This window comes from Alosa alosa, chromosome 24 (assembly GCF_017589495.1).
Source record: "Alosa alosa isolate M-15738 ecotype Scorff River chromosome 24, AALO_Geno_1.1, whole genome shotgun sequence".
In the NCBI taxonomy this organism is placed as follows: Eukaryota; Metazoa; Chordata; class Actinopteri; order Clupeiformes; family Clupeidae; genus Alosa; species Alosa alosa.
The window spans coordinates 16,440,128-16,463,677 of record NC_063212.1 but is presented as its reverse complement, the minus strand read 5'-3'; the positions used below and the strand labels follow the sequence as shown (position 1 = coordinate 16,463,677).

The window sequence follows — 23,550 nt, the reverse complement described above, 5'->3', positions numbered from 1 at the left end:
GCTGTAGTCGTAGTATGTTTATATATACAGTATTTCATACTTTTCAATTCCTTTTTGGTCTTTTGTTGATTCGTGCGCTCCATCTTTCTCTCAGCCTTCTCTGAGGAGAGCCGTTCGGCTCTTGACGTCTCTCCGCGACCCCCCTTCCTGATTGTCTTTTTCTTTCATCCTGATTGGCTCTCTGCGAGCGCCTGTCGTCCTCTTCAGCCAGTCCAATTCCCTCTTCCACTTTGAGGAGGTTCTCGGTGCCGTCCGCCACCTTGAGCCTCGCTGTCCTCTCTCTGGTTTCTCTCCTCGTCTCGTTTGTCTCTTGCTTCATTGTCTCTCCGCTGCTCTGTGCCTTGGCCTTTCCCTCAGCTCGCGTTTTCATGCTGCGCTTTGCTTTTGTCTGTTCCTCCTCCATCTTTGTCTGTTGCAGGTTGCCTCTAGTCGATCTTGTGCTCCTCGGTCTCTCTGGGCTCGTTTTAACATCCATCGCTCCCTGCTCGTTGTTGTTGTTGTTGCTTATGTCATCATTTTGAGGAGTTTCTTTCCTTTCCACTCTGTCATTCGTTTTCTCTACTCTTTCAATTTCCCCCTCTTCAGGGCATCTGGCTGTCCTCCTGCTCCTGGTTCGAATTTGAGTCTCTGTCTCTTTACTATCAGGTCTGTCTGCAGTGCCCCTGTCCTCTGTTTTCTGTGTCTTCATCCATCCCACTGCCTCTGAACTTCTAGTAGCTGTGACACTCCTTGTTCTGACTGCACGAGTGTTCATCCCTCTCTCCGTGACTTGGGCGTCTTTCTCTCCCCTCGTCCCTTTTTTTTTACTCTGTTTGTCTGTGATCTCTGCTGTGGGGTTTGTTGATGTTTCAGGTAGTTCAGGGGGATAATTGGTTTTAGTCTTGGCCTTGACTGATAAACTTTCTTCTTCATCACGTTCTTCTTCCTCATCTGTCTTTTGTTTATTTTGGTGTGATGGACTTCTCTCCATCTCTGCTCTCTCCACCAATATACCAGCATTTGTATTTGAATGTGATATCTCCTCGTCTCCTGTGTTGTCTGTTGCTGTCTCTTGTCGTTTTTCTCTTGTGGCTCTTGACCTCTGTCCCTCTGCCTTAGTTCTGACATTTGTGTTCTCTGGTCTGTCAGCATTTTCAGTCGGAGCATTAGTTTCATCATTGGCTGGCAAGCTCATCTCTCTTGCCTCCAGCTTTTCTCCCTTTATAATCTTTTTTTCCTTTAGTGAAGGATGTATCTCTTTCTCTACTTCCTCTGTCATGGCTTCAGGGTTTGTATTTGTCTCTTCATCCCCTTGTTGTTCTTTTCCATGCATAGTTTCTCCTGCTTCCTTCAGGAAAAACTCACCCTCAACATCTTTAGATTGCTTCTCTCGCTCTCCATTTTCAGGTTGTTTCTTTTCGCTCAGTGCCATTTCTTGCCGTGCTTTTCTTTCATCATTATAGCTTTTGCCAACATTTTTATTAATCCTTCCCTCGACCTCTTTGCCACTAGCTTTTGACGTTTTTCCGGAAGAGCAAGGTGCATTATCAATCTTTATTGTTCTTCTCTCCACAGGAGCTGATGGCTTCTCTCTTTCCATCTCTATTCTTTCTTTACCTGACACAAAACCTTTGGTTAGCCTTCTACTCCTTCTTATCACTGTGTCCGTCTCATTATCTACTTCTGTAAAAGTTTGACTCTCTTTATCTGCCTGTGTGATTATGACTTCTTGAGTCCCTGGTACAGCAGCCACCTCCTCTGCTTCAGCGTGCTTGTTCTGGTCTGGAGATGGCTGCAGACTTCCTCCTTTCAGAGAAGTCAGTGCTGTATTCTCTTTTGCGCTATCAGTTTTGACTTCCATCTTTATCTCTTTTCCCATCACGGCACCTCTAGTTAGTCTCCTACTCCTTGCCATCACTGTGTGAGTTTCGCTCCATCTCACATTATCAGATTCTCTGATTAGGACTTCCTGAGTCACTGGTGCTACAGTACTCTTATCTTTTTCAGTTTCTTCCTCCTGTAATCGCTCATCTCTCGCACTTTTGTCACTTGACGTTTCTGCCATCGGCTCCTCTGTGATGCTATCGTGTACCACAGCTTTGGATGGAGACTCAATGTCATCCTCATGGTGTGATTCTACTTCTACTGTCTCTCCCCTTGTGTTCTTTTCATGTGGTTTTTGAGAACTTCCAGCCTTATCCCTGCTTGAGGGAGTCTCGGCTGAATTCTCATGTGAGCACTCAGTTTTGTCTTCCACGGGCTGTCCCATGTCTAGTATCACTTTTTTCACCACTGTACTTCTAGTTAGTCTCCGGCTCATTCCTGTGGCTGTTTGAGTGCTGCTCTTCCTCCCATGATCTACTTCTGTGACTATACATTCCTGACTCACTGCTAATGCAGTCCCCTTTTCAGTTTCTTCTGTCGGTCCGTTACTGTCCTCTCTTGCCGTGTGGTCTCTCAGCCTATCTAGAGTTTGTTTTGTATTATCATGCACTACAGCTTTAGGAAGAGGATCAATGTCCTTTTCATGTGGTCTTATTTCTTGTGAGTTGTCAGTGTCATGCGATTTTTCCCCTGTTTGTATGACCTGTTTTTCTACAACAGAACCCCTAGTTAGTCTCCTTCTCCTACTTGAAACAGTTTGATTATCATTATTATTCAAATGATCATTTTCTCTGATAACTTTCTCAATCTGTGGTACTACAGGTAGCTCTTGTATTTCTCTTGTATGTTCTTCACTGTTCTCTCTTTTTATTTGATCACTTTCTAGAGTTTCTGCTACAGTGGTGCTATCATTTATAATTTCTTTAGATAGAGGAAAAAGGTCAACCTTATCTTGTGATTGACTTTCTTCATTTTCTTTCCTTGTGGTCTCCTCTCGTATTTGTTGAGGACTTCCAGCATTTCCTCGACCTATAGACGTCTGTGTTGTATTCTCTATTGAGTTCTCATTTCTTCCTTGTGAAATTTGTTCCATCTGTAAGACATCTTTCCCCATCATATAACCTCTGGTTACTCTACTCCTTGTCACCATATGAAGCTCGCTGTTTTTCTCTTTATCAGTTTCTTTGATTATAATTTCCTGAATAGTTGATCCTGTTGACAGCTCCTCTGTTTCCTTCTCTTTATTTAATCTGCCATCTTTTGTTGTTTGGTTGTTTGGCCTTTCAAGTGTTTGTTCTCCTGTAATAGTATCGTGTACTACAGCTTTGGGTAAAACATCGATGTCATACTCATCTTGTGATCTTACTTGTTCCGTTTCTCTCCTTCTCTTCAGTTCTTGGGAGTGCTGAGGACTTCCAACATGTCCTCCTCCAGTCATGGATCTCTGTGTTGTATTCTGTCCAGAGCGCACCATCTTGTCTCTTGTGACTTGTTTCATGTCTATTATTTCTTTTACCGCCATGGAGCCTCTGGTTAGTCTTCTAGTCCTTAGCATTGTGTGAGTCCCACTCTGACTTGAATGTTTGCTTTCTGTGATTATGGGTTCCTGATTCACTGCTGTAGACTTCATGTCCTCTGTTATGTTCTGATTCTTTTCATCCTTTTGGTCATCTCTTGCTATATCGTCAGCTGACCTTCTTGGTGATTGTTCTTTTGTAACATCATCATTTGATGCTGCTGTGGGAAGATCAGTTTCATATTTGCCATGCCTTGTGCATTCTCTCTTTTCTCTCTCTCTGTCCTCTTCTGCTACAAGTTGAGACATCTGTGTTGTGCTGTGTTGTGTGCTCTCAATTTTGCATTCCCCAGACTGTTCAACTGGAACGATTTCTTTTCCCAACACGGCACCTCGGGTTAGTCTCCTAATCCTCCCAGTCTTGTTCTGCCTCTCCGTATCTGTTTCTTTGATCACTTCCTGCATTGCTGGCGCTTCGGGCATCTCTTCTGTTCCTTTCTGTTCATTCTCTTCCTTTTTCTTTTCACTTGGTATGTGATCATGTGGTTTGTCTGTCTGGTCTTCGGTAATGTCATTATATTTCAGTGCTTTGGGTGGGGAAGTGAGCGCATCCTTGTTTTGCAGTCTTCCAGCTTGTGTTTCTTTCTCTGCCTCCTGTTCATGTGGTTGATCAGGACTTCCACCCTCCTTTATACAAATGTGTGGTGGTGTATCCATTTGGGAACACTCTGTGTTGTCCTCCACAGCTGGTTCATCTCTTTCTTCGCCTTCAGGATTTATCTCCTGACTTTCCATCATCTTGTTTCTTACAAATCTGTGTCCATTAGATCTGCCAATCACAGCCTTGTCAACAGTACTTTCATCCATTGGCTTGCCAATCATTTTCCCCTTGAGTGTTTTTGTGATCTTCCTCTCAGTATCAACTGTTTGTTGATTCCTGTCCATCAGTTTGTTTCCGTTATGAGTCAGTACACTTCTAGTGGCTATTGGACTGGTTATACTCATCTCCTTTTCAGTGAGGCAGTTTTGTGCTTCTCTGAGGTATTTTTTATCACGCCTCTTCCCTTCACACCTATTTCTATTATTATTCAGCTCTTTGACACGCTTGTTGCCATCTACATGCTTTTCTGTCGCCTCCGAGACTCCTTCATCTCCATCTTTGTTCACCTTTTTCTCTGTTTCCGCTTGTTGTTGTGGTGTTGCTTTTTCTGCACCTGTTCTACTGCTGTCATTTGCATCTTGGATGAAGGCACTTTTCATGCCTAGGTAGGTTCTCACACATTTACCCCTCACTTTTTCATTATTTACTTCCACTTTTTTTGCTTCTTGTCTACTTGTTGTCATTTTCCCCAGATGTTGGCTGTATGACTGCAGCTTTTTTTCCGTTGGCTTCCTGCTTCTTGAGGAGCGTCTTGGAGTTAGTAGCAAGCTGGAACCACTCTCACTCTGTGTACTCAGGTCTGTGTCCTGATCTAAGACTATGAGTTTCTGGCTCTGTGGGTCGTCCTTTGCCACCTGTACATCTTGAGTTTCATTACGTTTCATTTCCAAATTGCTTACTGTTGCATTTGAGATACTGACACTGCAGACAGTGTCCCCTACCATGACATTTCCTGATGTTCGTACACTATGCTCTAACTCCATTTGTTCCAGTTGTCTGTTCGACATCTCTGCACTGAAGTAGTCTATTGTTTCATCTGCATCTACATCATGTGCAATTTCATCGTTAAATCCAACCTGATCATTAGTTTTTATATCCTCAGACCTAGTCAGATGTTTCTTGTCATCGCTTAATTCACTTGTTCTCTCACTTTGTGCGCTGGATTCTTTGACATTTTTGTCAATAACCCAGCCCCTCAGATGGCTGTCCCGATCACCATGACTGCTGGATGAGGCCACAGCGACAAAACAAGTAAGAGTAGGCTCACTATCCACAATGACACTCCCATGCAAGTCTGTCACTGTGGAACAGGGTTGATGAGAAAGCCCACTCGGGCTTGGCGGATGCTGGAGGGCTACAGGAGGGGAAATGAACATCTCTGCTGACTCTCCATTCCGTGCCAGATGCTGGTGTCCAGTGGAGGTGAGGGCCTGAAGGCAAAAGAATGACAAAGAGGGAGGGGAAGACAAGAGCTTCTCAGTCATCTGAGCCACTTCCTTCTGCAACTGCAACGAAATCTGGGAGCTGTTGTCCTGAGAGAATAAAGAGCGAAGTGGGTTAGGACTTAAGCAAGGAGCTAGAGGAGGCGTCCTAAACTGCTCAAATGTTTCTTCTAGGGCTTCTGGATCTTGCACATCTCCGATCTGACCACTGATTGAGTCATTTGAGTCATCATTATGAGCACACTCTAGAACCTTCTGGTATGTCTCAAGGATTTTGTTTTCCTTGCTGACTTGATTCATTGTCAAAACAGACATGGGTGATGCTGACTTATTCTCAGTCACAGGCAAAACATCTTTCTCTTCTTCATTCAAGTTACAGACTGTTTCTGTTTCTTCTGTTGACTCAAGCTGAATTGGCTCTGCCAGAGTATTAGTCGGAAGATTTGAAGTGCCAACGACCGGATTTAGACTCTGCGATTTATAATTGACTTGTGCTTTACCTGGATTCACTTTGGATAGACTTTCTAAAGAAGGAGGGCTTAGCTCTCTTTGGGAGCCTGAGTCAAGAAGAACCGTATATACATATCCTTGTTTTTCAGCACCACCTGCATCCTTCTCGTCAGTGCCTTGCTCAATCTGGGTGGCATGGTTTTCCATGGCAATAACTTTTTGTGTAGCACTTGATACTGCCTCTTCTGAAGCACTTTGGAAGGCTGAGCTACTAGGAGTAGCAGCCTCCAATATACTGAAAGCATCTGTCAGAGCAATAGGCCCATATGGTAAGATGATTGGTTGAACTTTGGAGTAGTTTCCATTCTGCACCGTAGGTAGGCAGTTAATTTGTTGGTGTGAGGCAGGTGGCTGGTGTGGATCTTGTGCTGGGAGGAACACATGTTTTGTCTCCTGCAAACTGCTTCCATTTTGATTGGTTGCTAAAACATATGTCTTGGAGCTGTAGTTCTCATGATTGGCCACTGGGACTTGGGGTGAGTAGTTTTCTGGTACAGCATAAAAACTTTGACTCACACTGTTACAAGTCCTATTGACACTGGTTTGAAATACATGGTGGGAACTGTAATTTTGTTGCTGTGGAATACAATTGTCCATCCCATAAATCTGGGGGACTTGAAGCCCTGTCCTCTTAAATGGTGACACAACAGGGGCACCCCTTTCTAAGAAATTGTGAGTGGAAATATTGGGAGTTTGATCATAGAAAGTATGTGGTGGGGCAAAGCAATCCACTGCACCGGTACCTTGCGTAGACATGGTTGCACCAAGTGACACCTGGCTATCAATGTTTGTGTGTAGAGGCTGTGACCGTAAACAGACAGAGGGATGTCCATCTTGGGAAGCTGAGGTCCCTGGTTGCACACTACTGGTACAGGCGCATGAGGCACTTGGGATGTCTCCTGTTTGTTCAGGCACTACAGATGCAGACATATGATTTGTGTCAGAGGTCTCCTTTTCCTTCTGTAAACATAGAGGAAGAGTTTCAAGTATACAGACAATGATAGTGTGAATGCTGTTTTGTCAATATGGAGTACTACATCTGTAATATGTATAGAATCTATACAATCTATAAAACTGAATATTACCCAAGCAATTTTATGTCAAGGTGATATCATTGTGTAGTGGTACTATTACAGTACATACCTGTATTAAAGACTCCATTAAATTGTCACTGGAATCTGTATCTGAGGACAGGAGAGATGACACATACTCTAGGTCGATGACTTCCCCAACCTTACAAGAGAGATGACAAGTACATGTTGTCAACATAATCAGGCGTTCTGAAATACAGCAGGTGAGCAGCAGGTACTGTCGTGGTTTTGGATGTGTTTGAATTTCCCTTCAAGTCTCTTTCTATCTATCTATCTATGGGTGGTAAAATGGGATGAAATTTTCAGTCAACTCAGACGAGTCATCGCTAAAACTCAGTCGCTAAAACTACAGTTTGATTACCTGAGTCACAAACTCTTTCTGACTGCACAGCTCATTCAGATACTCTGTGAATGATCCATTCTCTTCCTTCTCCTCCTGCTCAGTGGCTTCTTCTGTGACCTCTGAACTTTCCCTGACCTCTGACCTTGACTCTAGGGCCTCCATGACCTCTGTGTACTCCTTAAGAGCACCTTCCATGAGTTCCTGCATCTGGGCTTTCTCTAACAGCGCATTACAGTAAGGTTTAGGGTTGCTTTTAGGTCTCATGGTTCTTCTGCCTCTACCTGCCTGGGGCCTTCGTTTCCAGCTATAGCCTTGAGAGAGGGAGAGAGAGTCTTACTTTTTTTTTTTTTTTTAAAGCGGGAGTGAGAAAAGCTATACTGCAAGAGTGAATTGCTATTCCATACAAAAAACATCACTCCCTGACAGGAAAGTGAAGGTCAACACAATTTTGATTATCCAAGCCATTAATCGTTTGGTTGCTTATCTTTACAGACCATAAATGTCATTGTGAACTCTCCAACCCATTGGATGAAGCTCAGCCTCCACTCCCTTTGCTGCCCTGAAATTCTGCTCCCACTTCTCAAACTCCAGGAACCTATCATGTCATCCACACAAGCAAAATCAGCACCCCGCACACAATGCAACTGCCAGTTATGTTTTCATTAGTGAGGTGGGGGATGGGGGCATGGAAGGTGAAATCATTTACTGTCATTCTATTATATATACATATTCACAGACACATGAATAGGGGTGATATGTTTGTCTTCTTTTAAACAATAATGTCTAATAATACTGTTTTTCTCATTGTTATGTACCATTTTTTTTCTTATGAGGGTTGAACAGGGATGAAGAGTCAGGGACAGAAAAACTGTTCAAAATAGCTTAGTCTAGAGTGCAGTTGTTTTGGTTTGAATATTATTACATGAACACATAAGATAGAAAATGAATGTATTCTATTTAACCATAGTTTGTTGTAGCTATTAGTTAAGCACTACCCTAGTTCAACTAAAAAGAACACTGGTCAAATGCTACAGGAGAGAGGGGGGGGGGGGCACATGATTCCCTATAAGGATGGATACTCACTTCTGGGCCATGTTGTAGTACTCCATGCGATCAAAGTTGGACAGCCTGTTCCACTCGGTCACAGCTATGGCCTCTGCCCTCTCCAGTGGGATGTGGGAGTTGACCAGGCACAGAGACCGTAGCACTGGTCTGGTTAAAAAAAAAAAAAAAAAAAAAAAAAGTAGTCAGTAAAAGTTTGTATTTACATTTGTCTGTGAAATAGAGAAGGCAAATGGAGTTTGGAGAGAGAGAGAGAGAGAGAGAGAGAGAGAGAGAGAGAGAGAGAGATGTCAAAATGGAATAACACTGTTTTACTCCACTGGATAGCCTTCACTGTAAATTATATTTATTCCATAAAACTTGTGCTAACACTACATGGCAACAGAATTATTATAAAGATAAAGAAAAAAAGAAATGATGGAATTAATGAATTACTGGATGAAACTTACACGAAGAAGCAGGCCAGTGCATCAGAATCATGGCTGCTGGAGACATACATGCAAGTCCTGTGCCTGTGCTGATGCCACAGCTTGTACTTTTCGTACAGACCCATGGAGAACTCCTGGCACGGGCCCGTCTCCATGCCTATCCTTAGGGTGTTCTGGTCCTGGGCTGGTCCGGTTGAATCCAGATTGACAGGCCTCAGTGGCAAACCGCCAACACAAGCCTGCGGCTGTGTCGGTGGGTAATTGGAATGTACTAGCACTTCCTGAGGCGGGTAGTTCACAGGAAGTTGGGAGTAATGAGGGAGTGTACTGATGTTAGCAGTATATTGAGGGTGTGGTGCTAAGTATGTAGCAGCGAGCTGAGGGGCTAGCTGATAGTGTCCTGTTCCGTGCTGCTGATAGGTTGGTGTGGGGTACATATTTCCAAACTGTGAATGCAGTGTGGCGCTAGCAGCGGATGACGGGTGAATGCTGGCTGAGTGGTACTCTGAATAGGCAACCCCATAATGCATTGCAGTGTGTTCCATGGATGACGTGGAAGGAAGTTCCACATGGGTGGGAGGCTGAATGGATTCTGATGGGACGGAGAGTTGTGGTTGGTGCCGGGAGTCACGCGAGTCCACTTGAGCAGCATTGTCCATGTGAGATTCTGCCTGTGTGGTCTCCACGACTGCTCCAGACCCTGAGTTCTGTTCTGAGACGTTCTCGACCACAAGGCGAGCGAGAGTAGGAGGAGTGTCAGAACCATTTTCCTCTCCTATCAGGTTGTCTGCCACGATGGACTTCTCAGCCACTCTCAGCTCAAGCTCCGCCTCTAATTCAGAGACTGGACGGAGCCCTACGGGCTGCTCAGGTACCTTCAAGCAACTCTCAGTAACTTCCTCTGTGGAGGTGGACAGCTCTGGAAGCTGAAGAGCGGAGACCGATTCTCCAGCTGGATCTGACCATTCTTGAGGAAGCTGAAGAGCGGAGACCGATTCTCCAGCTGGATCTGACCATTCTTGAGGAAGCTGAAGAGCGGAGACCAATTCTCCAGCTGGATCTGACCATTCTTGAGGAAGCTGAAGAGTGGAGACCAATTCTCCAGCTGGATCTGACCATTCTTGAGAGCAAGTGCTTGGGGCACTGCATGTCCAATCAGGGGTCTGGTGTTCAGAGGTGTTCAGATTATTGTAAGCAGTTTCCTGTGTTGAGAAAGGGGATGCTGCTTGTTCCAGTGTGGAGGCTGACTCCTCTGATGAGAGTATTTGAACTGGGAGCATGTTGGAATCTCTCATGTTACTCTCCACAGTCTCCTGCATTGAAGAGGACAATTCTGGTAACTGAAGACAGGGGTCTGACACTTCTGCTGACATTTCCTGGGGGTGGGGTCTTGAGGGGGTTTGCATCAGGTCAGTAGGCTTGTCAGATGTACTCACATTATCCTCCGCAGTTTCCTCTCTTGATTCTTCGGCTGACAGTTCTTGAGGGCAGGAGCTTACAACCCCTTGCATGTGGCCAGAGGGCATGTTGGATATGTTCAAATTACTTTCACCAGTTTCCTGTGTTGAGGAAGAAGGTTCTGGTAGCCAAAGTGTGGACGTTGATACCTCCGCAGACTGCTCTTGGGAACAGGAGATTGGAGGACTCTGAATCTGGTCAGTGCACTGGTTGGAAGTGTTCAAATTACCCTCCACAGTTTCCAGTGTTGACAAGGAAGATTCCGGTGGCTGAAATGTGGAAACTGATTCCTCTGCTGATTCTTCTTCTGCCCATGGCTCAGGTTCATGCGAAACTTCACACTGCTGGTCTTCTGATGCCTCTCCTGCCTGTAGCTGTACTACTGCAGCGGAATCTCCCCCTGTGCTACACTCCACTGAAGTAGATTCCGGAGAAGGTTCTGGAGCATCCAGGTTATCCTGCTGGACCTCCATACCTGGCTCGTCTGATGTCACACCTGAAGCTGCCAGCTTTTCAGACTCCGGATCAGACATTTTAGATGAGGAGTGAACACTGATTGGTAGATCCTTCTGCTGTGCTAGTCCCATGCAGGTACCTACTTCAGACTGTGAGAAATCATCTTGAATCCTCTCCGAGTCAGGGACAGAGCTTGAAGATGCTAAACACAGGCTGTGAGGTAAAGGTTCATTTCTCGTCTTGCCTGGTTCTGGCTCGGGTGACAACAAGACTACTGTGCTAGAATCTGCTTGTACATCCTCTGTTATTAAAACAAATTCCTGACCTGGAACACCTGTGATGTTGTGTGAGATGTGACTCTGCTCCAAACAAGATATCCCACTGTCCTGAGTGGTTAAATTGTTAGGAGGAAGAGAAAAGGATAGGCCTACTGAGCAGGACACGTCCTGAGAACATTCTGTGACAGATAGGTTTGGCATAGGCAGCGAATCTTCATTTTTATCCTCCAAAGATAGAGAGGAAAAATTAGCAATTGGTGATGGGGAACTCATCTTAAGTTTCAATCAGTCAGGGTTGCTCTCCATTCCTGTAGCCTACACACACAAAACAAAATACATTAAGGTCTGTTTTTTAGGATAGATGCGAAGTAACCTTAGAAAACAAGTAAAGCGAGCATAGCCTAAATCTTAGCATAAAAGTGGTAGCCTAGGCCTATAACTGGATTAGCTACATAACATTACAGACCTAATGTGATTTGACAGCTTATTGCAATATTTAGCAAGGTAAAACATTCACAAAACAATTGAATAGGCTACATTTAATTTTACCACATCACTGATTATCACACCCAGACCAAACGAAAACGTAAGATAGGCTGTAAGGTACCTTGTGCAATGGTACAATGGAAATTAAATGGCAAACACGGGTAATATGCATAGGCCTACCTCCAAAATAATGACACAATAAGATGCAGGTCGACTTCTTTGTCAGGAGAATATTCTGTTTCATTTCGAAAAGAAACATGAGCATTCCAAGGGTGTGAGTTCATTCTGATGACGCTGCGAATATTCTGTTTACAGTGGGTTTGATCCGGTTTGATCCATAGACTGGTAGGCTAGGCCTACATGTTTCCGAGACTGGACAAAAGTAACCGATAATCTATTCTACAAGACCGTCCCGTTCATGTAGACAAAATCACCAGTAGAGGGCGACATTTCACTGCAAACCCTCATATTTCACCAAAACCTTACTTCCCATAAACCATTGCGCCTGAGGTCCTCTCTGAAACACACGTGTGACTGGAGGTGGTCGTGGTCATCATTTTCGGCGTTTAATTTACAACTACGCTGAGTTATCAAGATAACTTGTTAAGATCGACAGGAGTTCCAATCGAAACTTAGTCATGTTTCTGCAATTTTATCTCAATGAGAGTGGCGACAGAGTGTACACGCTCAAGGTAAGTTGTGGTATCACATGTTGCTAACATGAGCTATAATGCTAAACCAAGGAAAACGTTTATATAGATTACCTGTTTCAGACACTCAGTTGTAAGGGTAACCTAAGTTCTTTATTTCATTGCCAAATTGTGTGTGAGCGGTCGAGTTGTGAAAGTAAACAATAGCTTCACGTCGTTTTATTGTGTGAATGTGGAGCTAGTCAAAGCTATTCTGAAAGTGAGCTGTGTGTTATGAAAGCATTCTGGTAGCTGCTAACGTTTATTTTATGCAGTGCATTGTTTTGAAAACTTCCATCTGCGTGTTTGCCACGTGCGTATTAATATTGTATTGTTTGTCAGGGATACAATACGGTCACTGATGTAATATTTTTTGTTTGTTTATTTCTTGTAGAAAGTGGATCCGACAGGCCAGCCAACCAGCTCGGCACATCCGGCACGGTTCTCACCTGACGACAAGTTTTCCCGACACCGAGTGACCATCAAGAAGCGTTTCGGATTGTTGCTCACCCAGCAGCCAAGGCCTGTCTTGTAGAGAGATGCAACTGCTGGAATAGGCTGGCGTGTTCAAAAGACTAACTTTTTCTTTCGTGGCTGTATGCCCATTTTATGTTGACATTTTTTATTCATGGGAAGAGCTTTCGCTCCGGTATTCTATGGCTGATGTTTGGATGACTTGGAAGGATGGTTCATATTTGTTAAGCTTACCCCTATTAATGGTTTGAATGGGGCGAGTTATACATATTAAAACACATTATGCTACAAATATCCTTTCATTTTTAGTCATACTTTTACAGTCTTACTGCATTACAATAAAATGCTGAAACACTGGCTTAAGGCTTAATTTAATTTCACTTAGATCTTGAAGATGGTAGAACTAGGCTACTGATGATTAACAATGTTTCTGTACAAATATAGCCTGTTAACAAGTTTGGCATTGTTAAACGAGTTTATTTGTATTACAATTCGAAATGTACAGTACTAGATAAACGTCTGATGTGCACAGACAATCCCCAATAAAAAAAGTAAAAAAGAAAAGAAACTACATATACCATGGGATGCAACGGCCATCCGTTTACGGCAAGCGAAAGAGGAACTGCGGGGCGGGGGCGCGCACGCAATAGTCTGTTGGCAGACAAAGTGCTGATGAGACAACGAAAGCTGAACGGTTTCAATATATTTTTACTGCATCGATCTCAAGGATTTGGAATTGAAGAATGCAGGGCAATGCTGACAAGGTAAACAATCAATATTTAATATGGAAGTTCAGTTACGTTTAATTGGTTTAATGTCATTATACGCACAAAATCTTGCGTTAGTTGGCAGAGCTGATAACTGACAGTTGTCACATTTTAGCGCGCTAGCCTGCTAGCCAGCCCGGTAGTAACGCAGTGAACCGTCATGTATGGACCAGGGGTCTTCACCAATATGTTAACCCAACCGGGCAGACTTTGTAAATGAAGTACTATTTTAAACCCACCACTTCATTGATTAAAAGGTAATGCGATGCAGTTGTTCAGTCTTAGTGGTTTAGCACGCGAATATTTGCTAGCAATGTAGCGTTAGCTAACGATATTCAAAATGCAGACAAGAGTTAGCAAACAATATACATGTTAACGTCAAGTACACATACAGAAGTGTGTGAGGATAACGATATTTCTAGAACAGCAATTGAGGTTGTAGAGAGAAAGCACGGCGTTTCTCAGCAGTTTATTCAGAGTATGATTCGTTAACCTATCAAACATGATACCGGTGAGTGGTTTCGGCAAGCAATAACCTTAATTGGCTTAACAGTTACTGGCTTCTGGGACAAGCTAGCCAAAGTCCATAACTGGATATTCATTCGTCATTTTGGCTAAGGGTGTCCCTTGGTGCATCACAAGTATCACTGCACCTGCATACTGGTGTCCTCAAGTGTGCTATGCGAATGAGTCTGGCTATCACTGAGTTAGTGCGGGCGAGTGCATATCAGTGTCTGCGTCAGATAGTAGCGCTGCGCTTTTCAGCACCCGGTGTCCAAAGTAACGTTGGTCACTTACGTCAGTTCAGGGAGAGAACCCGATCCCTACCTGTGCTCAGCTTGCGCACAGTAGTACCAGAGAGGGTTAAAGGACCTTTGGTAGTACCTTACGCCTGTCTTAACATAACAGAGCTCCCCACCCACCCCATGATATTTGGCATAGATGTCGCTGTGATCATTGCGGGACAGAGGATTGCGTATTGTCAAACAGCCATGCCTCTATCTCGACCGTGGTGCACAACACGCTGCCACAAGCAGCTAAGATAATTAGGCAGACAAGCCGACCTGCTTGATTGTCTCACCCCCTAATACTGAAAACTCGCATTTAGTTGCAGCGACTGTTGGCAAGGACTTGGCAGCACACACCACCTCGGTATGTAGCCACGAACTGGTCCAACCGGTTGGAACCGCTTTTGTGTAATAATTTAATTATAAACCGCAGCATGTGAAACATTTCCCTTCCCACCTCGTTTACTTTGCACTTAGCAGATGTGAGGTGTTTCTGTTTTTTGAGATCGGATGATGACGTGTTGTTTTCCTTAGATGCGTTTTATTTGGTGCTTGATCGTTTCCCCTCTAGCGACATCCCTGCAGTGCCGGGAGAAGTAGGCCTTTCAACTTTAGCGGTTGAAGTTTTCTCTCTAATTTTCATTGCCGTCTGTTTTTATTTCATGTGGAATATATCTACAGGTTTATGACTGAAGGCTAGTCATAGGTCGCTGCCGGTTTTATCTTTTTTTTTTTTTTACTTTTCACGGTCTAAAGCACAAGAGGGAACGGGACATTGAGTTATCGCAGGAAATCAATAAATCAAATCAAACCAACAGTAGGCTTAGTCGCTCACATTTGCAAATGTCCCTACGCTGCTCTCTGGACTGAAAACTTATTTGTTATTTACTTAATACTTATGCTTGCTCTCTTGCTCTCTCTCTCTCCCCTGCACCTCCCACACACACACACACACACACACACAAACTTTTAATGTGGACCAGGATACATTAAATGTAAATACAACATAAAAAGCTAACACATGCTGAATCAGTAATGTACCTACAGGGACAGCATATCAGACAGGAGGGCATTTAATAAAGCTATATTTGTTTTGTATACTTTTTCAGAGGCATTGCCAAGTGGTATTCAGCTCATCACTGTACAAGCTGGTTTTGAAAGCCTGCTGTAAAACGGTCAATATAACTGACATTACTGAGTATCCATACGTAGCTTTTACCCAGGACACTACAGAGGCAAATATATCAAACACAGGTCTACCTCAACATAAAATAATCAAATCATTCCTCAGTTGTACTGATGTAAACCAGATCAGGACAAACAACCATTCAATTTCCTTTCACTGAAAACAATACACTCACAGAGAGAAGGTGCAGACATCATCATAGTTGATAAATTCCGCACAGAAGTTCCCAGGACAACACAGTGCACATTCCGTACGGGTCAAGGTTAGTGTCTGGGTAGCAGTTAGGTCACGCACACATATCCCACCCCCACCCACTCCTCACAGCATTCCCACAATCCTCCATTTCTCTTTCCCCCCCCCCAAATCCTGACAACGGCTGAGAATTTCAATGGAGCAGCGTGGAGCCTGTGTCCCCCACCCGCTCTTCGTCAGCTGACTGGCTGACTTCACATCTCCTACGCGCGACTGCACGTCCTCCCTGACCTTCGAACTCTTCCCTGCCACCGCCCCCACCCTCTGGTCGCCATGGCGTCAGTGCGCTTCACCGTGACGCCCACCAAGGCCGAGGACGTGCCGGGGCTGTCGGACACTTCGCCGGACGTCAGCCTGCGCTCCTGCAGCCGGGTGCACTTTGGCTCGCGGGAGAGCATCAGCCGCAGCGAGCCGCACAGCGAGGGGGCCTCGCTTGGACTCCCGGGGAACGAGACACCCGACTGCAACTCCGAGCAAGGTGAGGCCACGCTTTGGTTCCCCTTCACTAGCTGGCCTCATGGCCTCATACACATACTATATGGCTTTACCTACTGTACTCTTCCATGATGGTAAACTACAGCTGTGTGGTCAAAGCAAGGCATATGACGACACAATCTCGGGCTTTGGGAAACACTGACATTTTATTCCCACCATTTTCGGTCATTTTATCAATCAAACAACAAATCGATTAGTCGAGAAAACAATTGACAATTGAAGGTTAATACTCAGAACAAGATGAGGCTGCTTCTGGTCCACTAGCTGGCCTCAAAGACACGCTGAAGCTTGGTATCTAGAATAAGGTAAAGGCTACACCTCGGTTCCTGCCCACTCAGGCACATTCTCTGGCCGCACAGACGTGCTGTAGGTTGCAGCTTGGAATTAGGTAAGGCTATGGTCCACCAAACCAAGCTATCTGGCCTAACAGACACACTTCAGATTGCAACTCACAATAAAGGAAGGGTATGCTTGGGTTCTAGTCCACTAAGCCACCTTGTTTGGCCTGCAGAGATTGCAGCAGGGAACACCTTAGGCTGCAATGCCAAAGATAGATAGATAGATACTTTATTGATCCCCAGGGGAAACACCTTCACCTTCCAAACACCTTCTGGACTTTTCAGGCGTAGCACAGAGTCCTGTTGAAGACGTAGGCCTAGGTGAGGCGACGTTTCTGATTCCGATCTCCAAAAGCCATGTGGTCAGGCTCCACAAACAGGCTCTTACAGGTTCTGCATAGATATGCTCATACATATATACATATATAGCTCATACATTATGTTACGCTTCAGGCTACTTGATAGGTGGACACAAACAGCCTCTACTACAGGTTTTCAGCAGGTCTGTAGAAGAAACCTTTTGGATTGTTTTTGTCTCAGTATCTCTCTGACACATCTTTAGTGTGAAGTAAATTTGTACAGTAGTAACGACTGCTTAAGGGCCATGATTCAGCTGAATTATATGAATTGTATAAAAAATGTTTCAATAGAAAAACGAATGTGGCATGACATGTTAGTTCGGTTTCTTGAAGGGCACAGGACACTTATTGTACCCTTCTACTCCAAGCTCATTTCAGTAGGTGTGTACATCTGCTAATGGACAAGTAAACCTTTTCAGTGTCAACAGCCTGTTTGTGTAGTGTTGTATTTAAAAAGTATAGAATAAATACATTCTTGTAATAGTTTCCTATAAAAGAGAGAGAGAGAGATGGAGAGAGGGATGGAGAAAGAGGGAGAGAGAGAGGCCACAGAGAGGGAGAGAGAGATTAGGTTGAAGAAAATCTGGATTATTCTCTGAGGCGATCCCATCTGATGCTTGTACTTTGCTGAGCTTCTCAGGAGGATTTGGAGTTCCATGATTGATCTCTCGCACCATAGTGAGCAACATCAAATTATTCTATAGAGATTGCCATTTGTTGATCTGCTCACTGAATTTCTATTGTGTTTTCAGCACAAACATGTTTCTCTCTATGCAATGAATAGACACAACCAGCAGGAGCTTGAATTGGTGCATATTCCTTTTCTTAATCTCAGTGAGGGAGATATTGAGATAGGATGGGGCTGAGAGCTAACTGATTGTGTATTCCTTTGTTTTTCTACACACACACACACACACACACACGCATACACACAGGCAGACAGAAATGTTGTCCTGTCATGGCACTTTCTCCTGGGGGAGGGGACAATGACCCACATTGCTCAGAATGGGGTGGAAAACAACCATCATAGATGATTACTCTCGTCATTTGTCGCCTGAATGCAGCAGCCAAAACAAGTTGCCGTGTAGACCGGAGAATCTGCCTTTGAGAAAAGCATTTCAACCAACCGGTACGGCAGAGTACAGCGAAGGACATCGAGAGGGAAGACGGTCTCAGAAAATGCCAAAGGGCCATGCCAGTTTGTTGACCTCCTCTTATGTGATTTATGTGGGCAGAGGCTGCCCTCAGCAGGCCGAGGGAAGGGGGAGGGCGGGCGGGGGGGATCACACGGCAGCCTAGGCTAGCTGAGCACGTCGTCAGGGGATGTCTGTCTGTTAATGGCTCTATAGTGTGCTGATCTAAGTCTAATGAAGAGCTACTTACTAGGGGGTTGATGAAGAGCTATGGGGTAATCCCTTGTATTGCCTTGCCTCAAGTTCAAGTTCAAGTTCAAGCTTATTGCCAGGTACTCATAAAAGGATTTATCAGTAATGAAATTTCTTGTGCTCAAGAGCCAGCTCAACTTTAAAGAATAAATTAAATAGCAGCAATTAAAAAGGTATATTAATCGTGTGTGTGTGTGTGTGTGTGTGGGGGGGGGGGGGGGTGAATATGGAAGTGAATATGGAAGTAATGGGTGGGGTGTGGGGAGGGGGTGTACCTGTGAGTACCTGTGTACCTGTGAGTGTTCAGTTCATGAATGTGTGTGTAAGGGGGGGTGGCATGGTGACTGTGTGTGTGTGTGTGTGATCTTGTGTTATGAAGAAACAGTGGGTGTAAAGGTACACATATTCATACCAAACTGTTTAGGTACTGTACAGAAAATTAACCAAACCGTAACTCGTAACTTAAATACTGAGGTACATACTGAATTGTGTATTTTGTTTTTGTTTTGGTGTAGAGAGAGGGTGCCATGAAGAAGAGGTTTTGGTTTGTAATCCTCGTACTAATTTGATGGTGTTGTGGAGTGGTCTGAACTGAAGACTGCCTGAACGAGATAATGACTGATATCAGAGATATCAGAGATTCAAAATAAGTCACTAATAAGTCATATTGGTAATTGATTGACAAAAACTCAAACTACCGGTATTCTTTGTGTTATGCAGCTGGGCGACTTGACTTGATTTCATGTGTTATACAAACTTATATTATTATAAGTATAAGTTATACTGGACAGTGGTAGTGTAGTGGTTAAGGAGCTGGGCTAGCGTGCAATAGCCTGAAAGTTGTCAGTTCAATTCCAGGCTTCCACCGTTGTGTCCTTGAGCAAGGCACTTAACCTCAAGTTGCTCCGGGGACAATGTAATCCCTTGTAATATAGCTGACATATGTAAGTCACTTTGGTCATGACGTGTCTGCTAAATGTAATCTAATGTAATGTACAAACACTGCTAAATGTTTCTGTGCCAACCATAAGTAACCAAATTATTGAGCCCAAGTGTAGAACAAACAGCACAGGCTGCGTGTTATACCAGGTTGGCTAATTTATTTTCGTTTCCTACTCATTGCTATCAGTGTTCTTCCACCCACCTCAGTGTTAGTCAATCAGTTAATGCAGGCCGTTAGCTTTGACAGGTCGTCAGGTAGGCTAGAGAGGATGAGGAGGAGGAAGGGAGGAGAAAGGAGCATTTCAATGGAGCATCAGCCAGTAACATTGTTTGAGGAGTTATGAGGTATGGTGTATCCCAATCGATTTGTTTTTCGTACTTTTCAGACGCGCATTAACATCTTTGACGCACGTCTTGGCTGGGCTTTTCCTTATGTAACCCCACAGAAATGTTCACATGGTTTGTTGTAGTAAAATATATGTAATAACTATGTAATAAGCTATATTAGATTTCAATCTATGTGCAAAAAACACTGGACTGTAATTGATGTAACTGATGCAGTGACTGTGTGGGTATTTTTCTGGGGCAGGGAGTGTGTTTGTCTTATGTTAGACAGGGTGAACCACAGGGTTACCACAGAGAAAACGAAGGGGAAGAGTGTGAGTGAGTGAGTGAGTGAGAGAGAGAGAGATGGTTAGGGAAAAACAGGCAAACAAGAAGCCTTTGTGTGCTGCCTGGTTATCTAGATCTCCCTCTGTCATCTGCATTACACACAACTCCGCTGCTCGTGCAGCAAGCGTGCGTGAAATAAGGCACATACACGTGCAGTAACACATACATGGACACACAGTCGGTCAAAAACAGAGACAGACACTTACACAGAAGCATGCAAAACCACGCTATTTAACATGCTTGTATATAAAACATCTGTACATTAGAGAAAGTTGTGTGAAAGAGAAGGGTCCTTGTGTGTGTGTGTGTGTGTGATTGAGAGGGAGAGATGAGGTATGCTGCAGGCACAGAGTGAATAGTGTTGCTGGCAGTGGGCTGCTGCCAGAGATATTTAAACACATTTTAAGTGCTTCGTTACCTCGCGCACAGGGGTCATTTTTCGGCCCAGGGGCCCAACTGGACAGTGCTGCCCGTCGAGCTGAATCAGAGTTAAAGTGCACACACACAGCTGTGGACCATACGCGTGGCCACACACACACACACACACACACAAAGAGGAGCTATATCAGTCAGACACACACACACAAAGAGGAACCATATCACACACACACACACACACACACACACACACACACACACACACACACACACACACACACACACAGACATCCTCAGGGAAAAACGCTGTTTTCAGTGTGTGCCGGGTCATGTAGTTTAGACAACAGCTGAGACAGGCATGTGTTAGAGAGACAGACAGGGGGGGGGGTGGGAGGTGGGGGGGGCAGGGCAGAGAGAGTGTGTGTGTGTGTGTGAGAGAGAGAGAGAGAGAGAGAGAACCTCAGACAGGAATGCAGTGAGAAAGCTTAGGAACCCAGTTGGGCGTTGCCTGCCCTGTCTCCACTGCACGTGTCACTTTGAGCTTTACCTGTTTGGACAGGGGCCTCTGTGTGAGTGTGTGTGTTTGTGTGTGTGTGTGTGTGTGTGTGTGTGTGTGTGTGTGTGTGTTCGCATGCATGCGAATAAAAGGGAACTGAGATTGCAGTGCTGTTGCAGTTGCCACGCAGCCGTTGGCCAGTGCTGACTCTGCAAGTGTGTGTGTGTGTTTTGTCTGTAAAACACACACACATAGTGGGGAGGGAGAAGGAATGCTGGACTGTATGTGTAGTGTTGCTGGTGTTTCTTGTGTGTGTGTGAGTTTATAGTCTTTCTGACCGAGCTGTCATTTTAGAGGAGGGGAGATGTTTGAGTGCTGGTGTGTGTGTTGTAATGTTAAGCGATGCATGGTGTTTGTGTGTGTCTAGTTTAAGTGGTCTGTGTGAATGTTAGTGTGGGTGATGTAAGGTAAGGTGACTGTCTATTAGATGTGTGTCTGATGTGTTTGTGAAGTGACACATTGATTTGTGTGTGTAGTTTGTATGTGTGTGTGAGTGATCCATGTGAGTTGGCTGATTGTGTGTGTGTGCGTGTGCGTGTGCAGTCTCCCTGTGAGGTGATAAAATATTGTGCTATCAAGCGTGTTGGTGATGCTTCTGAGGAGGGACAGAGGGTGGTGTGTAATGTGACTGTGTGAGGGATGTAAGGTGTCTGAGTATGTTTGTGCGCCTGTGTGTGTGTGTGTGTGTGTGTTTATGCGCCTGTGTCCGTGTGTGCGTGTGTGTGTGTGTGTGTGACTGCTGCCATGTGTACTGCAGTGGTGCTGAGCTGCTCTGCCGGCTCGAATGACCGTGACTCAGACCGCAGTGACAGGCCTCTCCTCTCCTTACACCTCTACCTCCACCTCCATCTCTCTCCATCTCTCTCTCTCCATCTCTCTCTCCACCTCTCTCTCCTCTCCTTACACCTCTACCTCCATCTCTCTCTCCATCTCTCTCTCTCCATCTCTCTCTCCTGTCCTTACACCTCTACGCCCCTCTCTCTCTCCATCTCTCTCTCCTCTCCTTACACATTTACACCCTTCTTTCTCTCCTCTCTCTCTATCTCTCTTTCCTCTCCTCCTTACACATTTACACCCTTATTTCTCTCCATCTCTCCTCTCCACCTTCTTTCTCTCCTCTCCTCTTTACACTTCAACACCCTTCTTTCTCTCCTCTCTCTCTATCTCTCTTTCCTCTCCTCCTTACACATTTACACCCTTATTTCTCTCCATCTCTCCTCTCCACCTTCTTTCTCTCCTCTCCTCTTTACACTTCAACGCCCTTCTTTTATCTGTCTGCCTCTGTCTCTCTCTCCTTTCATCTCCCCATCATGTTTATCTGTCACCCCATCCTTCTCCCCATGCCCTCTCTCTCATCCCCTCCCTCTCTCCCTCCATCTTTTTTCTCTTTCCCTCTTCCTTTCATCTCTTCATGCACTCTCTCTCTCTCTCTCTCTCTCTCTCTCTCTCTTCTCACTTTTACACTCTCTCTCTCCTGTCTCCCTCTCTCTCTCTCTCTCTCTCTCTCTCTTCTCACTTTTACACTCTCTCTCTCTCTCTCCTCACTTTTACACTCTCTCTCTCTCTCCTGTCTCCTTCTCTCTTCTCTCTTCTTCTCGTCTGCTCTCTGCAATCATTTAATGGTGGTCACACCCTCTTTTGTTTCCCCCCTGGGTCAGGCGATGGAAAGATCTCCAGCGTGTACATCAATAATTCCCATGGGATGGACGATGATGACTTCTATGACAGAAACCTGGCTCTGTTTGAGGTGAGGCCAAAGCCCTCATTTGTCTGCCTCAGCGCCAACCCATGCGCAAACACATACCAGTACACACACGTGCACATACAGGAACACATACACGCACGCGCAAACACACACACACATACACACACACACACACACACACACACACACACACACACACACATATGTGCACACAGACACACATCTGTGCACACACACATACACACACACACACATTCACACACCAGAGTTTCTGCTAGAAAAAAATGGTGCTGGTCAAAGTGACCGGCAGAGGTTTCGCTTACCGGACATTTTGATGATATGCCGGTCAAATATCCTATTATTGCTTCTTAATTAGTCAAGTTGAGGAAAACTGGAGACAGCTATGTTTAGCTTATAGAATTACATAATCAGACTGAATAGAATGCAACATGTTCATTAGCCTAACTTACGTAAACATGCCTGACAAGATCTAGCCAGTATCTATGTTTTCATGGACAGCAAGAGTCCGCTTCATTCATTGTTTTAAAAAGGCTACGTTGTTTGTTGCTGCTACCCACGTTGTCTCCAGTGGTTCCACTGTTTAACTTGCACAGATGCGCACACACAAGAATAAGCGCCCACACCACTACCCCCTAAGGCTATGCCTCTTTATTTGATAACAATAAATTAAGAAATGTTTCCTATTCTGGGAAATGTTTAGTTTCTTTTTCTTTTCGGTCCGCGGTTCAATGATGCCGTTTAATTGTGCCGGAAATGATCCGCGGACCAGCAATCTCCTCGTTGAGGAGGCCCTAACCCTGCAGATTATAGACAGAGAAAGCATAGGCCTACTGTATGCTTTGGGTAAAGAACACAGTTGCATGTCCAGTGTACGGAGAATAACAGTGACGGTGTCCAACCCAGAACTCCACTTCCAACGTCATGATTTGACAGATACACCCGACACTTA

At 44.7% G+C, this 23,550-nt stretch overlaps 3 protein-coding genes across 4 annotated transcripts in view; 2 read left to right on the top strand and 1 right to left on the bottom strand.

Moving 5' to 3' along the window:
- Positions 1-5,777: 5,777 nt before the first annotated feature.
- Positions 5,778-12,109, bottom strand: LOC125289468. Of its 2 annotated transcripts, none has more exons than XM_048236336.1 (7): positions 11,775-12,109; positions 8,938-11,423; positions 8,510-8,638; positions 7,921-8,021; positions 7,445-7,737; positions 7,136-7,225; positions 5,778-6,906 (listed from the first exon to the last, which is right to left on the bottom strand). In XM_048236336.1, exons 2-7 carry the CDS (start codon positions 11,379-11,381, stop codon positions 6,655-6,657), a joined length of 3,309 nt encoding a protein of 1,102 aa, XP_048092293.1. In that variant the 5' UTR covers positions 11,382-11,423; positions 11,775-12,109; the 3' UTR covers positions 5,778-6,654. The 2 variants fall into 2 exon arrangements, with proteins under 2 accessions (XP_048092293.1, XP_048092294.1); XM_048236337.1 differs by lacking the exon at positions 11,775-12,109 and adding an exon at positions 11,716-11,771.
- On the top strand, positions 12,099-13,114 carry nop10 (NOP10 ribonucleoprotein homolog (yeast)). Its single transcript, XM_048236340.1, has 2 exons — positions 12,099-12,286; positions 12,678-13,114. The coding sequence occupies exons 1-2, from the start codon at positions 12,233-12,235 to the stop codon at positions 12,816-12,818; spliced, it is 195 nt and encodes a 64-aa protein (XP_048092297.1). The 5' UTR covers positions 12,099-12,232; the 3' UTR covers positions 12,819-13,114.
- A 95-nt stretch (positions 13,115-13,209) lies between these two features.
- The window catches only part of LOC125289472 (solute carrier family 12 member 6-like), a 34,280-nt gene continuing 23,939 nt past the window's right edge, over positions 13,210-23,550 (top strand). Inside the window, exons 1-3 of the mRNA XM_048236341.1 lie at positions 13,210-13,521; positions 15,296-16,228; positions 22,534-22,622. Coding sequence (XP_048092298.1) covers positions 16,024-16,228; positions 22,534-22,622 — 294 coding nt within the window. The 5' untranslated portion in view covers positions 13,210-13,521; positions 15,296-16,023. The remainder of the gene's footprint in view (positions 13,522-15,295; positions 16,229-22,533; positions 22,623-23,550) is intronic.